This window comes from Peromyscus eremicus, chromosome 19 (genome assembly GCF_949786415.1).
Source record: "Peromyscus eremicus chromosome 19, PerEre_H2_v1, whole genome shotgun sequence".
Lineage (NCBI taxonomy): Eukaryota > Metazoa > Chordata > Mammalia > Rodentia > Cricetidae > Peromyscus > Peromyscus eremicus.
Window position 1 is genome coordinate 55,389,009 of NC_081435.1, and position 18,380 is coordinate 55,407,388.

Genomic DNA, 18,380 nt, shown 5'->3' on the forward strand with positions numbered 1-18,380 from the left:
CACCTGGACTTCTTTCTTGTTTTTTAAGATAGGTCTCAATGATCTGGGTAAGCTGGCTGGTCAGTGAGTTCTAGGGATCCACCTGACTCCACTCCCCCCAAGTTCTGGGATTACAATTATGTACCACTGTGCCTGGCTTCTAAGTGTATGCTGGGAATCTGAACTTGAACCCTCTCGCTTGCCATCTCCCCAGTTGAGACTGGGATTTCCTTTGGAGGTGGGATCTTACTAGGTAACCCTTGCAAGGCTCAGATGCCGAGATGATAGGCACACACTAACTACTACATTGGTATTTTTTTTTTCTTTTGCCATTTCTCTCTCTTTTAGGTTGGGAGACTTAATTTTATTCTCCCTTTCTTGGATAGGGTCTCACTCAAACTTGAGGCAAAATTTCTATGGCAGCTTACTTAAGTGTTGGGATGATAGGTTCGACCCACGCCTGGCTGAGAAAAACTTCTTAGAACATCTTTGGAATTGTTTGGGACACACTCATATACCAGCCAGGAGATAAACAATGGAAGCTAGAGATTTCCTACGAGAAAGTACAGGTTTAACCTAAAAAAAACCCTAGAGTTTTATGTGCAACTCAAGTTTCAGGAATCCAATGCTCTCTTGTGACCTCCTCAGGTACCAGTCAGGCACATGGTACACATACATATTTGTAGGAAAAACACACACATAATTTTAAAATCCTTTACAAATGTTTATCAGCTGGGTGGCACGCATTTTTAATCCCAGAACTAGGGAGGCAGAGGCAGGTGAATCTCTTGAGTTCAGAGGCCAGCCTCATCTACAGAGCGAGTTCTACATATAGCCAGGGCTACACAGGGAAGCCCTTCATTGATATAAAACCATAAAACAAAGCAGAGCAAGCCAGGCCGTGGTGACGCACACCTTTGATGCCAGTGCTCAGGAGGCTGAGCCAGGCAGATCTCTGTGACTTTGAGACTAGCCTGGTCTACAAACAGAGTTCCAGGACAGCCAAGGCTATTACATGAAGATCAAACCAAACCAAACCAAACCAAAAAGGCCCCCCAAACTGAAATGAGGTCACCAGGGACACTTACCAGAACAAGACAGGTATCTACAAGAGAGAAGGTACCAGAGCGCCCAATGCCTGCACTGCAGTGGATCACTGCAGGTCCGTGGTCTGGGTTCAAGGAGCCAGATTCTCTAACTTTAAACAAGAAATTTAGGAATGAAGCTGGTGACTCAGGAACTCCAAAATCTGGCCAGGTGGTATAATGAAAGTGAGATATTGTTCTAGTTTCACCACTCTGAAATGTGAAAATCAAGGGGAAGTTAGCTCTCATTTTTTAAATAATTTTTTTTAGATTTATTTATTTTATGTATCTGAGTGCTGTATCTCCATGAACATCTGCACACCAGAAGAGGGTATCAGATCCCATTATAGATGATTGTGAGCCACTGTGTGGTTGCTAGGAATTGAACTCAAGACCTCTGGAAGAGCAGCCAGTGCTCTGAACCCCTGAGCCATCTCTGCAGGCCCTTAATTTTTTTTTTTATACACACACATAATTACTGCTGCAGAACCATGTTTTGGAAACACGTGAAAACAAAAATACTAGAGATGGGGCTACAGCAGTGGAAACAGCGCTTGCCTTATATATAAAGCCCTGGGTCATATACCAAACTCTGGCTGAGTCCCTAGCAGCACATAAAACTGGGTGTTGTGGTGCATGCCTGTAATACCAACATTCAGGAGTTAGATAGGAAGATCAGAAGCTCAAGGCCATCTTTGACTATATGGGGAATTTCAAGGCCATTCTGGGGCCTGTCTCAAAAAGAACAACCAAACAAACAAACAAAGTAATTAGGTGAGCTATAAAACACGTGAGGATCATGAAAAACTGGACAGGAAGAAAACCAAACCTTGGGCCCTAAGTATATAATAATGTAGCTACATTTTCTCTATAGGGAAAATCAGATTTTCTAAGAGCAACCACAAAAGGTATTTCCACCCATCTAAAAAGTACATGTATGTATTTATCTTTTCTACAGATCTTTAGTTGTTAGCACATCACATATTAATAATCAACTCAAACAGTATTTCACTTTATGAAGTGTCTATGGATTAGATCCACTCCACATTTCCTTATTTTCTAGTTATACTAGTTTCTATGAACAACTCAAAACACTCTCCATTGTTTTTCTAACTTACTCTAATTCATAGTGCAAGCAAAGGAGATAAATAGGAAAGAAGAAAGATTGGCCTCTCTGATACCCAGGGTGACTGCAACATGTTTGCAGTCTATTGTGCATACGTTTCAGAACCATGTACCAAGGAGAGATTCATGGACTTCTGGAGAAAAGATCTAGGTAAATATTCCTGAGATCATATACTACACTTATTTTACCATTTTCTTCCCAACTCAATAAAATCAAATTTCTGTATGTCACTTCCAAGTTTTTTTTTCAAGTCTTTTTTAACCTTTGTGCAACTTTCAACAGTAGTTAAGTACCAGGAGTTATCAGACTGAGCCTATTGGCATAAGATGTTTTATACACAACTATACTTTTATTTGATCTCCACAACAGCCTGCAAATACACAATTTCCATCTCATAGATGAGGAAACCACACCTCTACTGAGTAGCAGAACAGGAATGTGAATCCAGCGATGCTCTCTTTATTCCCAAGGATGTTGTTCTGCATTTTCTTGGTGATGGGTACTAAACCCCAAACCTTCAAGCATGCCAAGAAGGTACCTTACAACTCAGCTATATTCACTACCCACTTATAGTTTAGTTTTCGGTTCTTGGGACTTAATCTAGGGCCTAGAGTATACTAAGCAAGTGCTTGATCACCAAGCTATACCCAAAACCTACAACATCCCTTCTTGTATTTTTAGTAATTCTTTTTTTTTTTTTTTTTCTTTTTTCTGTCCCTTTTTTGAGACAGGGTTTCTCTGTGTAACCCTGGCCATCCTGGAACTCACTCTGTAGACCAGGCTAGCCTTGAACTCATAAGAGATCTGCCTGTCTCTGCCTCCCGAGTGCTGGGATTAAAGGCGTATGCCACCACCACATAGCATGATTATTGGCTTATTTGCACTTACGTGTATGTTTGAATGTCTGCATATATCTATGTGCATCGTGTATGCAGCAGAGGCTGTGGAGGCCGGAAGAGGGCACTGGTTTTCCTAGAGCTGGAGTTACAGGCAGTGGTGAGCCTCCTGACACAGGTACTGGGAGCTGAACCTACGCCTTCTGCAAGAACAGCAGGCACTCCCAAACACTGAGACTTTTCTCCAGTGCCAATAATTAATTTTCAATCTTCAAATATTAATATTAACCTGAACACTGTAATTCTTTGTTTTTAGGATTTCTTCAGAGTCACTTTATACAGAAATATAATCTAAACATGTTTTGACCAGATAGTATTACAAATATTCAAATCCAAGCATAGTACCAAATCTAGTAATAAAGAATTCTTAAAACCATCAGATAAAACTGAAACTCTGAAACCAGAAAAGCCTTACATTGATATTTTCTAACTGTAGTAGATGTACTGTATAATATGACTTCACATCTTCGGATAAGAGTTTCACACTAAATCCTGTTTCCTTAAACAGCATCTCTCGGTCATCTGTTGGCCAGTATTGTGCACATTTAACCTAAATTTAAGAATAATAGTTTAGACATATAAAACCATAAAAAGAAAAACAAACCTCACATGTACACACTATACTTTTCAGGTACTGAACACTAAGAATATCTGAAGGATTTTAATGAGAATGACATTTTATAAAGTAGCTCCATAAAATGTTTCCTTTAAATTTAAAAAGCTATAAACAGATAACAGATTATAAAAAGTGCTATTTTTCTATTTTGAGACAGGTCTCTTTATACTATATATACTTTATACTATATATAGTCCTGGCTGTCCTGGACCTCACTGTGTAGATGAGGCTATGCACTCACAGAGATCCACCTGCCTTAGCCTCCTGAATGCTGGGATTAAAGGCATGGGCTACCATGCCTTGCTAAAGTATGCTATTCTTAAAGCATAATTACATTTTAAAATATTTACTTCAGGTTTCTAAAATATCAGGATTTTGCAAGAATCTTATCTTCAGCAGACACCAATGAGGCTTTCTTTCAAGCCCGTTAGTGGTTATCACATGCCTTTAATCCCAGTACTTGAGAGGCAGAGGCAGGCAGCCTGGTCTACAGAGTGAATTCCAGGACAGGCAACCAGAAGAATCAGAAACATCCCCCCTTCCCCAACACACACCTAGAATTGCTACTCAGGGTAAGTGTAACAAATAAAGTATAAGAGGACAAGGAGGACATTTTACAGTAGAGAGAGAAATAGAAACAACATCAAGGAGAACAGGACAAATATAAAAGAAAATCCAACATATTTATAGTAGGGGGGCCCAAAGAACAAATAAATAAAATACCAACTATGATTTAATAATTCTTTCTTTCTTTAAAGAAAGGGGGGCATTTAAAGCTACATATTGAAAGGCCAAAACTACCTGCAAAAACTGATCAAATGGTAAGACATATTTTGGAAAAATTAATGTTAAAGAAAAAGGGAGAGGGGCTAGAGAGATGGCTCAGTGGTTGAGAGCACTTGCTGCTGTTGAACAGGACACAGGTTTGGTTCCCAGCACCCACAGGGCTGCTCACAACCACCTGCTCCAGTTCTTCCAGGGGAATATAATGTCTCTTCTGCTCTCAAGCACCAGGCATGCATGTGCACTAAGACATACAAGTAGGCAAAACAATAACAGACATAAAAATAAAAGTAAATCCCTGGGCAATGGTGGTACGTACATACATACACATACACACATACACACACACACACACACACACACACACACACACACACACACACAATGCCAGCCCTTGGGAAAGACAGGCAGATCTCTGTGCACTCAAAGCCAGCCTGGTCTACAGAGTGAGTTCCAGGGACAGCCATGGCTACACAGAGAAACCCTATCTCAAGAAGAAAAGAAAAAGAGAGAGAGAGAGAGAGAGAGAAAAAGAGAGAAGAAAAAGAAAATTAAATAAACAACAGTAAATCAATCTTAAAAGGGAAAAAAACAAAAGACAATGAGGAAAATATAAAAATGTCAAACTATCATCAATAATTATTTTGGATGACAATGTTATTCAGACTGTTTTCTGTGCTATCAGAAAAGGCAAATGAGTCATACAATAATTCTCATGTCTGGTATTTCTGATATACTCCATATTTTTGGTATATTTCTGACGTCTTTTTGAACCAGGATTTTCTGGAAAGGAAAAAGAGCATCAGACATAAGACATAAGGAGTAAAACCAATTTCTAAATTTCCAGATTTGAATTAGGAAAAAAAAAAAAAAATCAACGTGTACTCCTGAGAATTTTTTGAGACAGGGTCTGTCTCTCTACATAGCCCTGGCTATCCTGGAACTCACTATGGATATTAGGTTGGACTCAAACTCAGAGAGAGATCTGCCTGCCTCTGCCTCCTGAGTGCTGGGAGCCTCAATCTATCTTACACACATTTTCCTTAGCTGTATTCATTGAAAAACCTTAAGAACAATGATTGAGCTAATAGCAACATATGTCCTATTTTGTAGTGATCAAGAAAAATCACTGTCCCAAGAGCCAGGCGTGGTGGTACACCCCTTTAATCCCTACAGAGAGTTCAAGGCCAACCAAGTCTCAAGACAGACATGACTACATAAAGAGACCCTGTATCAAAAACAAACAACAAAACACCGTCCCCTATAAACAGGCTCCTGACAAATAGCTATGCGAGTTCTCAGGTGGCATCAGCTGAGCCTGCAATTGGTAGGCATTCCAGCAAAAAGGAAGCTACTAAAGTCTCCACACTGCAACACAAAGATTAAAGCCAAACCTAGAGAAACTTCGCTAGCGAATGAAGGAGTTATTTGATTGCCAGTAAGTACAAAAGCAAAGGAATAAAACTAATCAAATCTTTTTTTTCCTCCTTTCTATTCAGGGTTTCTCTGTGTAGTCCTGGCTGTCCTGAAACTCAGAGATCTGCCTCTGCTTCTTGAGTACTGGGATTAAAGATGTGCACCACTACCTGGCATGAATCAAACCTTTTAAATTTAGAAATTCACCCACTCCTACCAATCCTCTTCAATAAAACCAGAAAGCCAGGGCTGGGTGTAGTGACATATGCCTTTAATCTCAGCACTTGGGAGGCAGAAGATGAGAACTCTGGGTTTAAGGCCAACACAGTTTACACAGGAGCGGCAGGCCAGACAGGTCTTCATAATTAGATAGACTCTAACTTGAAAAAACAACCTCCCCCAACAAAACAACAATAAACCTCAAAAAGCCCAAGCAATATACATAACACACAAAACAGAGCAAACTCCAATTAGTCATCTGTTGAGAAGACTATAGAAGAAACTATGTTTGAAAACTGTTTCCTATGTGTATAAAAGCTGCTAGGTAGAAAGTTTTTGTTTTTGTTTTTGTGGAAGCATGCCAACTAAAACTAGAAAAGGAAAGAACTATATGATCTTGGAAGCCAAAATTAACTAGAGGTAAAAATTGAACAACAAAGACGCTTAGGTCATTAGAACAAACAAGCAGACATTACAGGCCTTTTGATGAAGAACACAGTATTACCTATGCAGGAATTCCCAACTCCATCTTAGCATCTAGATGCATTCACAAGTACCATTTCTAAGTTCTGGTGGTAGTCTCAGAGAATCAATAAAAGAATTCTACTCTACTTTGAAGTGAGAAGGATGAAATTTACACATCATCTCATTTGCAACACATTCAAACAAACAAAACAATGTCCCCACCACTGAATTTTTAGATGAGTTTGGAGACAATAGAATTACAATAGTGTCAACACTATTGTCAATGTTAAGACAAATTGAAAACATACACTATCACCAAATGCCAGTAACTATGAATTTAGGAAAAAATTAAGAATCAGGAATCTGACAGAGAACAGCACGGTATATTAAAGCTGGAAGAGATCTTAAGAGATCCTAATGCTTGACAGAAAATGATTCTAAAGCCACATAAATCTTAGCTATACCACTAACTGGCCCAGGACTTAAGATTACTGGGTTATCTGAGACAAACCCCCATTCTCTTCCTTCCCTCTCTTTTTCTTAGACATGGTCTTACTTGTCTGGCCTGGAACTCACAGAGATGTACCTACCTCTGCCTCCTGAGTGCTGAGATAAAAGAAGGCATGCATCACTGCCCCTGGCCTTTTTCCTTTTTAAAAAACATATTTACTTTAAAGTGTGTGTCTGTGAGTACATGCATGTGAATACAGGTATCTGGTGAGTTCAGAAGAGAGCATTGAAACCCCTGGAGCTAGAGTTACATATGACTTTGAGCTGTCCAACATGGGTGTTAGGAACTGAGCTGGGGTTCTCTACAAGAGCAGTGTTTGCTCTTAACCCCTGAGCCATCTCTCCAGCCCCTGATACCATTTCTTTACCTCTCCTTTTTCACCCTACCTTTAAACAAAACTGCCTCACTCTTCGACTCGTCCCTGTTGTCTCCGACTTACTATTCACTCCCCGCTTCCTCTAGATTTTCTTTATCAATCTAATAACAAGCTAGTGTTACTGATATTCTTCTTTCTTTCTTGCTTGCTTCTCCTCCTCTTTTATCTATCTATCTATCTATCTATCTATCTATCTATCTATCTATCTATCTATCTATGCTATTATCTTAGCACAACCACTCTGAAACGGTTCCTTTACTTTCTAAAACAGCTGGAGTTTAAGTGTGATTTCTACTTGATTATTTCTATATATGTACAGTGGGTTTACTCTACATAGTAACTGTTTATACATACTTTCAAGGGATTACTGGGTATTGAACCTAGTGTTCAACATCTGGTGTTCAATAGCCCAGCAGATAAAACAACACCTTCACCCTACTACAACCTAGTTCCTCTTGAATATCACAAGCATTGCCACAGAAAGATTAACAAAACCAACCAAACATAATAACAAAGAACCTCAGATGCATGTATGCAAAAGAACCTTAGATGCATGTATGCAAAAGAGAAACAAGGGAAACATGAAAAGCCAAGGCAGTATGATGCCTCCAAAAATTACTAGTCCCACGGTAATTTTCTTTAATCAGAATAAATTAAGAGAAATTCCAAAGAAATCAAAGAGGGGATTGAGGAGATAGCTTAGCAGGTAACGTGGTTACTGCATACACACCAGAAGCAGAGACTAGATTCCAGCACCATAGAATAAAGCTGGGCACAGAGGTGGGCACACAGATGTGGGGGAGCAGACACAAGTGAATCCCAGGGACTCAATGGCCAGTCAGTCTAGCCCATCTGTGAGCTCCAGGTTTAGTGACAGGCCATCCTGACAAAAATTGATTTGAGTTAAATGACATCGTAGACCAAACTGACCTAAAAGACATCACAGATTACATGTTCTTAGCAGCAGCCCAAGAAACTGCCTTTGAGATCACTCTTATGGGATGCTGTCCTCCAGGAATGAGACGCCACTGTGCTTTAGAACTTCAGCAGCAGTGATTACCCATGGGAGACCTGTGTTAAGATTGAGCCCTTTAGCCGGGCGGTGGTGGCGCACGCCTTTAATCCCAGCACTCGGGAGGCAGACCCAGGCGATCTCTGTGAGTTCGAGGCCAGCCTGGACTACCAAGTGAGTTCCAGGAAAGGCGCAAAGCTACACAGAGAAACCCTGTCTCGAAAAACCAAAAAAAAAAAAAAAGATTGAGCCCTTTAACATTCCATCATGTATGGAGGAACTCACTAGGTGCTTCTCTCTAAGGGTTTATAGGCAGTTAACAGTGGCTGGGGAGAGAGAGAGAGAGGTTTTTCTTTTTGTTTTTTGAGACATGGTCTCACTATGTAGCTCTACTGCCCTGGAACTCATTATGTAGACCAAGCTGGCCTCGAACTCAGAGATCATGGCTGCCTCTCAAGTACTGGGATTGAGGGTGTGCACCAGCACAGGCGACTTTGGGAGAGACGTTTTTTCTTTGGTAATGGAGTCAGTTCTAAATCACCAATGTTTCTAAAATCAACTTCACACCTATGCTATTGTAAACAGTGCCATTCACTAACCTGCCAAACTACACTGGAGTACAACTGTCTGTTTCTATCACTGATGCTCTATCTGGAATGACAGATAGAAAAGTTCACACAACTTGCTTATAGAAAGCAAATCTTGAAAAAAACTGAAATAATGTCTTATACTTCACTTGACCTCAATGGAATAAAAATTCAAAGCAACAAGAAATACTACAGAACATACAAAGATTTACAGATTGAAAACAAAACACCAAAAAAGAAAAAAACAAAAAAGAAAACACACTACTGAATGAGAAATGGGTCACTAAAGAAACCAAGTGAACAAAAAATGTATACAGAATTGCATGAAAAATTAAAACATAACATTCTAAACCCTGTGGAATATAATGAAAACAGTTCTAAAAGAAGTTTATAGCTGTAGTTGCCTAACATAAAAATAAGTAAATAAATACATCAGAGATACTGCAAATAAATAACGATGTACCTGAGGCTTTGGAAAGATAAGAACAAGCTAAGCCCAAAAGTAGATTGTAAGAAAAAGATCAGGGCAGAAACTAATGAAATGAAAACTAAAGAAACAATACAAAGAAGAACCAGTGAAACAAATGCTTACAAATTCACTTTGTGAAACCTGTAGAGACCCATAGAGGTTCCCTAGTGAGAACTTAATCAGGATCCGAGAATCTGAGCTTGCTTTCCCCAGCAGGGCTGCATAAGGGGATGATTTGACCATGGGCATGGTTACCAGGTGTCTGGAAGGGTCTACACTTGGCTGTGTGGTGTGCTTTGATCTAGCAAGGGGAGGTCTTTTGCCCCACCCCTTGGCATTGTTAACAAAAGCCCTTTTGAAGAGGTAGAAGGGACCTTTGGGTTTTGATCCAGGTCCTCCTGAAGCTATTCTGTTTCTGTCTTTCTCCTCTTCGCTATCTTTCTATCTAAAAGTTTCTTATCCCTCTTTCCTCCTCATAGGAACCCTTTTAAAAGGTGGGAGCTGGCCTCCCACAGAAACCAGCATTACTCTAGTAGTAATGTTGGACAAAGACAAAACACATAAATAAAATGATAGACCACTTTCTCTGGTGAACATAACTACAAAATTCTCAATATAATACTTGCAAACTGAATTCAAGAACACAGAAAAGAGATCATTCACCATGATCAAGTTGGCTTCATTCCTGCTCGCTTCGGCAGCACATATACTAAAATTGGAACGATACAGAGAAGATTAGCATGGCCCCTGCGCAAGGATGACATGCAAATTCGTGAAGCGTTCCATATTAAAAAAAAAAAAAAATGGCTTCATTCCAGAGATGCAGGGATGGTTCAACATATGCAAATCAATAATCATACTGTACCACATAAATTGACTCAAGGACAGAAATCACATGTTAAAAAGACATCCCTTCATGATAAAAGTCCTAAAGAGACTAGGAATGAAAAGAACATACTTTAACATAATAAAGACTATATATGACAAACCTATAGCCAACATCACAACAAATGGAAAAAAATTCAAAACATTTTGGCTACAATCAGGAACAAGACAGAGGTTTTCATCTTTCTCTACTCTTATTCAATATGGTACTTGAAGTTTTAACTAGAGCATTAAGACAAGAGAAGGAAATGAAAGGGATACAAATGGGAAAAAAAGAAGCCTATGTATCCTTATATATTGATAAAATGATCCTACATAAAAGAGATCCTAAAGACTATGTCAGAAAATTCTTAGATGTGATGAACAGTTTTTGTAAATATCAGGATATAAAATTAATATACAAAATCAGTAGTCTTCATATATATATCAATAGCAAACATGTTGCAGGATATTTGATCACACTGTGAACCCCAAGGTTGCGTTATTTACTGAAAAAAATCTGTTTCTAGTTGTGGTGTGGCTCAGCCCTAGCACATATCTTTAATCTAAGAGCTTTCTGCTTATTGTAAACAGGATTAAATAAAGTTAACCATAGGTCAAGAGGTGAGCAAGCAACCAGGTGACAGGAAGTGAACAAGAAAAATACCATAGAGAGTAAGAGGGAATCAGGATGGATAGAGAGACTCACAGTAAGTAGAAGGGAGGGACATTCAGTTGGAGTTTTTTGTTTGAGACGTGGAAGAGAGAGGAAGTTTTTCAGGGATGTTGTCTGAGGAGGAAGGTCAGCTGGGTGCTTTCTCTTCTTCTCTGAGCTAGCAGGTTTTCACCCCAGCACCTGGCTCTCAAGTCTTTATTGGTAAAATTGAACAATTGAGATTTTGTTAAAAACAACACAAACATGTTTACAAAGAATCAGAGAAATGATCTCACTCTAATAGCTTAAAAAAAAAAAAAAAAAAAAACCTTGTAATAAACCCCTAATACTGACTGACAAACAGAAGGAAGAAAGGAAGGAAAGTATGTCAGCTGGTTGATACTGTAAAAGAGGCTATACTATCCAAAGCAATCTACAGATTCAGTGCAATCACAGTCAAAATTCCAATGCTATTTGAAAAATATACTTTTAAAAAATCCTAAAACCCTTATCTGGATGTTGTTGGTGCACACCATTAATCCTAGTACTTGGAAGACAGAGGCAGGCAGATCTCTGTGAGTTTGAGGCCAGCCAAGTCTAAAGATTGAATTCTAGGACACACAGGGCTACAAAGAGAAACCCTGTCTTGAAAAACAAAAACAAGCCAGACAGTGGTGGTACGTGCCTTCAATCCCAGCATTCAGGAGGCAGAGACAGGAGGATCTCTCTGAGTTCGAAGTTAGCCTGGTCTACAGAGTGAGTTCCAGGACAGGCTTCAAAGCTACAAAGAAACTCTGTCTCAAAACAAACAAACAAACAAGCAAACAAAAACAAAACAACTCCCCCAAACAAACAAACAAAAAATGAATCCCCTTATGAAAGTTCTAAAGACCCTGGGTGGGGTGGGGTGGGGGGAATCTAATTCTGAGTTTAAAAAAATAAAACCAATAATGCTAGACCATACATGAATTCAAGTTATACCACAAAGCCCTAATAACAAAAAGGCATGATACTGTCACAAAAAGAAACATAGATCAATCCAATAGAAAGGGAACCCAGAAAAAGCCAACATAGCTTCGCCCAGGTGATTTCTGATGCAGGTGTTACTGGGAGACAAGTGGATGGGTAGATAAAAGCAGATCCTGATAGCTCACAACCAATCCAGTTAAAACAGGGGCCCTTAAGTTTGGTGAGAGGCCTGGTCTCAAAAGTAATGCAGAAAGCAATGAAGAATAAACTCTGTTCCCCCTAGTGGACACACATAAACACATCAGAGACCTAGGCAATGACTTTCTGAACAGGACTCTCTCTACTCAGGAAATCATGTCAACAGATGACAAAAGGAACCTCTGAAATTAAGAAGTCTTTGCACAGAAAAGCAAACAGTTATGTGAACAACGCCGACAGAATAGCAAAATTTTGCTACCCATTTTATCTGACAGAAGACTAATACCTAGGATATACAAAAAACTCAAAAACATAAACAACCCAATCAATAAATGGGCTAATGAAATGAAGAGACAAGACACAAATGGCCATTATACCTAGAATATACAAAAAACTCAAAAACATAAACAACTCAATCAATAAATGGGCTAATGAAATGAAGAGACAAGACACAAATGGCCATTATATACATGAAAACATGTTCAACCTTACCAGCTATCAGAAGAATGAAAACTAAAACTGCAGTGACATCCCCATCTCACTCTAGGAGGGATGACAGTCGTTAAGAAAAGAAGTAACTATTAGATATAGTGGTGCACCCCTTAAATCCCAGCACTCAGGGGGCAGAGGCAGGTGATCTCTGTGAGGACAGTCAGGGCTACACAAAATAAAGGAAAACAACAACAGTAACATCACCACCACCACCACCAAAAACCAAAAAACTGCTGGCAATGGTGTGGACAGAAGGAGCTGGTAGACACTGCTGATGAGAATGTAAACTAGTCCAGCCACTCTAGAAATCAGTATGGAGGTTCCACAAAAAACTAAAAATAGAGCTACAGTATGACTTAGCTATAACACTTCTGGATATCTACCTACACGACTCCAAGGCAACATATCACAGACAGACGTTTTATCAACGTTTACCGTGGCACTAGGCACGAAAGCTAAGTTATGAAACCAACTCAGGTATCTACAGAAGGATGGATGAAGAAAATGTAAATAGTTACAGAATGAAAAGTTTTAACCAAAAAGAGCATAGTCATGTCATCTGCAGAAATATGGATGCAACTGAGAGAGAAACGTATCAAGTGAAATATGAAAATCTCAGAAAAACAGAGAGGGTGTTTTCTCTAATTTACCTATCTATACAGAATCTTGAAGATGGGCATGAGAGAGGAAGTGGGACTGTCTAGGAAGAGCACAAAAGAAAGGGCTAAACGGAGGAGAGGTGGGAGAAAGGGGGAGTGAGGAGGCGAGGCAGGGAACATGTTCAACACATCACCTACAAGTACATGAAAATGTCCTTATGGAACAGAATAAAACATACAGCACTATAAATCTAGAAAATGAATTTTTTAAATTTGTAATGAAAATGAGAGGAAGGAAAAGTATTCATTATTTCTCTGTTCAGAAATATCCTGGCCACTACCCTTTAGCCACCAAAGGTCCAAAGTTAAATGTGTATCCTCTCCCTAAATGAAACATTTATAAACTGATGATCACATACAGCACACTAAACCACTAGGATTAACCATTACTCACCGATTCTTTCTCTACAGTTCGGTTTAACATGACAACTGCTTTGGTCTTTTGCTGCCACACCATGAGCCAGAAGTGGCAACACGTGTTAGGAAGTGGACCCTGTAATAACAGAACAAGAGCACATCAGGCAAAGGAGCAGGAAAAGGACAAAGCTTCAAGGATGCTGCTGGAATGCACTATCATAGCCAGTGGATTAGGTCCTGCTAAGAAAATCACAACTTTAAATGCACTTAAATTCAAAATATAGTCTGCATTCAATAAAACTTCCCTCTATGTAAAGATGTTTTATTTACTTAGGCAGAAAAAGAACTGTATGGCAGGGTTGGGGATTTAGCTCAGTGGTAGAGCGCTTGTCTAGCAAGTGCAAGGCCCTGGGTTCGGTCCTCAGCTCCGGGGTTGGGAGTGGAGGGTTGGGGGGTGGGGGCGGGGGGTGGGGTGGGATAATTATGAAGCAACTCAGTAGTGAAGTCCTTTGTGTGCGCATACATACCTCTCAATTCTATTACTGGTTCTAAAGACTATAAACAATAAACATGAAACAGCTGTTATAGTATGAAGAACAAAGGATTCTAAAAAGACGGGAATTTATCTATCAGTTCTTCCACAAGCTAGTAATGCTTCCCCCCAATTTTTTTTTTTTTTTCTGGTTTTTGAGACAAGGTTTCTCTGTGTAGCTCTGGCTGTCCTGGAAATCTCTCTGTAGACCAGGCTGGCCTCGAACTCACAGAGATCCACCTGCCTCTGCCTCCCAGTGCTGGGATTAAAAGTGTGTGCCACCACCAACTGGCTAAAATGCTACCAGATTTTTAAACAGTAAAATGGATATGATATACAAAAAAAAAAAAAAAATCTAAGACTCAGTCAAAAGACAATCTAATAAGCAGCAAATAACAATCAAAATACTGTAAATAACAAACATTAAATGTAGGTTTTCTGTCTTTGTTCAAGTTACATGCTATGCATAGCCACGACTGAAATACAGTCTCAGCCCCTACAAAGTGCAAACAGGTGGGTGAGAAGTTACTTCCATCGCTAACATCAAATACCCAAATCACCAGCTCTTATGTTCTAAGAAAGCCTGAGAAGGTACAGCTACACAGCCTGAGTCTGCCTGAGAGGTGATACAGGACAGGAGCAGTTAAGATCACTCTGCATGTTCTAAACCTAAGCAAGGCCCATAAGCGCACATGGCAGAAGTAGGGGACACTGGAGTGGAGCCCGCCTGAAGAGCAGGTGGATCTGGTGACAAGGAAACATCTCACACAGCTGCACTGATACACGTGGAACTGAGCAACTCTGAAAAGGGCAGGCTAGCAAACTAGGAAGAACACGATGAGGACAGCTTTACTGGGGTGAAGAAATAGGAAGGGGGCTCACTCAACTAACCAACCAACTAGACACAGAAAGTAAAGAATTCAAGATCTAGGTTAAAACAGCCACCGAGCAATGAAAAAATACAGAAAGAAATCAGAAGAAAAAAAAGTACAGAAACAAGCGGCTAAATTCCCCCACTCCCAATATGCTGAGTCCTGTCTGTTAGGACACAAGAAAACAGTTCAACAAGGGACAAATGATTTAAAAATCATGAAATTGTTATGACCTTCTACCACAATGAGATTTTAAAAACTTTAAAAAAATGCCTCCATAAGATCAGGCTGTAGGCAGGCCTGAAAGGCATTTTCTTAATTAGTAATTGATGGGTGACAGCCAAGTTCATTGTGGGTGGGGCCATCCCTGGGCTGATGGTCCTGGGTTCTATAAGAAATCAGGCTGAGGGGAGCTGGAAAAATGGCTCAGAGGTTAAGAGCACTGGCTGCTCTTTCAGAGGTCCTGAGTTCAATTCCCAGCAACCACAGAGTGGCTCACAACCATCTACAATGAGATCTGGTGCCCTCTTCTGGTGTGCAGGCATACTGCGAGAGTAGTTCTCTAGGGAAGGAATGTTGTTCAGATGTAGCAGTACTCACCTCATGTGTATGGGGTCCTTAGGCCCTACCCTGACAAAATCAGACATACTAACAAACCATGGTCCCCAAAACTGAAATGTAGACATGGGGATAGCTAAAAGAGAATCTTAAGAAAGACCTGTCTTTAGGGAGTAAGCGAAAGAACCAATGAGACTGAGGAAAATGGCAGCAGAGAAGAACAGGTGTGAAGGGGTGACCAACCATCTGCTCTGGTTTAGGTATGAAATGTTCTGCCTTGAGTTCATGTGTTATAAGCCTGATGTCTCTTGATAGACTTTTGGAAGGGCTTAGGCCTAATCAAAGGTTAATTCCTTCATTGGTTAGTATGTCAGCACTAGGAGGTGGTGCCTAGCAGGAATAAGCATAGCACTGGGGGAATGCCCTTGTCGCATACCTAGTTCTTCCTGTGTCCTGCCTGCCACAATATTCTGCCTCAACTTAGCCTTAAAGCTGACCTCAAAGTTAAATCTATGAAATTAGAAGCCAAAATAAATCTTTTTTCCTTTTAAATTTCCCTTCAAAATAAATCTTTTTTCCTTTTAAATTTCCCTTCAAGATTTGTCACAACAACAAGAGTATAACACATCATGCTTTTCCATGTTTTTATGTTCATTTTCAGTAGAAAGTACATTTTTAGCTCTGAATATTGATTTAAGAAAATTATAAATTATAATAACTGAACAAAAAACTTTAGTTACTATAGAACAGCAAATTGACACTCCCAACCCCTAAATGACTGCTCCTCAATGGTATGGAGATGATTAATTCATTCAGCCCACATCAGTCCTCTCATGAAATTAAGGTTGGAACAAACACATTATCATTTCTGTTGGGTCTCTCAGGTCAGTTTTTCAATCCCATGAGTGACCACTGAGTATTTTGTACTTTATTTAGTTGTTTATTATCAAGTCACTGCATGAAGAAAATCATACTAGGTCCAAGTTAAAGAGGACCACAAGTGATTCAAATTATAAAAGCTATGAGGTTGCTCGGAGATGTTGGCGCCAGCCTTTGATATGAAGCACTTGGGGCCACAAACACTAGCAATCCCTGGAGTGACAGTCAGGATCTTCTTGCTAATTCTCTGTTGCATCTCAAATGGGTGCCAGCAGGAAGCAGCTCATCGTTCTTAGTAGATCAGCAAAGGGTTCAAGAGAGTAAAAGTTCTGGATGGAATCATGCATACTCCTCCTCCTAGTTATAAACACCTTCAGAAAGTGACTGTAGGAGAAGGAAGGTTAGGAGCAGGGGACAGGACAAGATCTGAGGGTACGAAAGAGAAGAGGCCTGAAGGGGAAGGCTGCTGAGTACTTGGTGGAGGCTCAGTGCCTGGGCTACTTTAAATCTATGTTCCTTAATAGCTGTATAAACACAGCATCTTCTCAAATGTACACTGTCTGTATTTGGTTTTGTGAATTGTGAACTGATATCCTTAGTCCCTTTTACACCAGATTGCTTCTCTTTCCTTTTTAGTTACAGGAGCTACTTTAAAATAATGTTCCTCTGACAGAGAAAATTCTAATGGCTCACAGGTATATTAAGTTGAACTTAAAACAACTCATACTTTTCTCTGTCTTTCAAATAGCAGGTTACATTAATCTGTTAAACTTTTTAAAAACTTCAAACATGGTGCTACAGATGTTAGGGTCCTGGAGAAGTCCCACAAAAGGTCACCATCTACGTATGCCATCAACAAGAGCATTTATTAAATCGAGAAAGATTCCAGCATGCTGGGCCAACCATCCTACCCAAAGACAAAATGGCCACGACCCCAAGAGGGACAGGGATGTATGGGCTCCTTTTAAGCACAGCTAAGGGGAGTTCCTAGGGCAGTTAGGTCATCTCAGATATGATTGGCTTAAGCACATGGCAATCATATTAGTACGTTCTAATTGGCTAGAGCTAGCAAGGGCTGGTTAAGACTACGGCATTTCCATTTTTGGGCAGGACTAGACAAGTTCCAGGCTCTGTCCTCATTTGGTTATCACCTTGAGCCACTGACTGCGGAGGCTGGCCGACCTAGTACATGCTGACTGTGGGGGCTAGCTCGGGCCTGGTACTTGCATTTACCAGGCCTCCTTGTCCTTGCTGTCAGGGGTGTTGGAGATTAATTGTCCTTTGTTCGTGACTTCCTCAGAAACTGCCTGTTCAGTTCCAAGAAGCAGGGACAGAGGCCTAGTTCTTAGCTGAGTTACTAGGGCAGGCTGTCACGCTATTTGCCTGGTCCTCTCACAGATACAGTCAAGGGCACTTCCAGAGAACCAGAGTTTGGTTCCCTGCACCCATATTGTATGGCTCAGAACAGCCTGTAACTCCAACTCTAGGGGATACCCTCTTTTGGCCTCTGTGGGCACCGTGGTACACATGTACATGTACATGTACATATACATATACACAGAGACACATAAATAATAAAATTTAAAACATTATAGCTTATACATCTGAACATTTTGACTGACAGAAATGACAGTGTTGCTATTTAACCTCTTATTTGATAAAGAGAAAGCTATGGTCTCTGAATGGAAGAGCAATGTTTGCATTTGTGGAGGCTGGGGTGCGGGAGGACTACACTATAACAGGCTCTGCACATTTAGACCCTGTTCTCAGCATAGCTGCACTCTCTGAAAATATATTCATAGGGC

At 40.1% G+C, this 18,380-nt stretch overlaps 1 protein-coding gene and 1 non-coding gene across 2 annotated transcripts in view; one reads left to right on the top strand and one right to left on the bottom strand.

Moving 5' to 3' along the window:
* The window catches only part of Ptpn2 (protein tyrosine phosphatase non-receptor type 2), a 64,388-nt gene that overhangs the window by 14,356 nt on the left and 31,652 nt on the right, over nucleotides 1-18,380 (bottom strand). The window contains exons 4-6 of the mRNA XM_059246088.1: nucleotides 13,772-13,870; nucleotides 3,502-3,636; nucleotides 1,068-1,277 (exon numbers count right to left, since the gene is read on the bottom strand). Coding sequence (XP_059102071.1) covers nucleotides 1,068-1,277; nucleotides 3,502-3,636; nucleotides 13,772-13,870 — 444 coding nt within the window. The remainder of the gene's footprint in view (nucleotides 1-1,067; nucleotides 1,278-3,501; nucleotides 3,637-13,771; nucleotides 13,871-18,380) is intronic.
* LOC131896241 (U6 spliceosomal RNA) lies at nucleotides 10,226-10,332 on the top strand. The gene has a single exon (XR_009375402.1). It is a non-coding gene; the product is annotated as a U6 spliceosomal RNA (small nuclear RNA).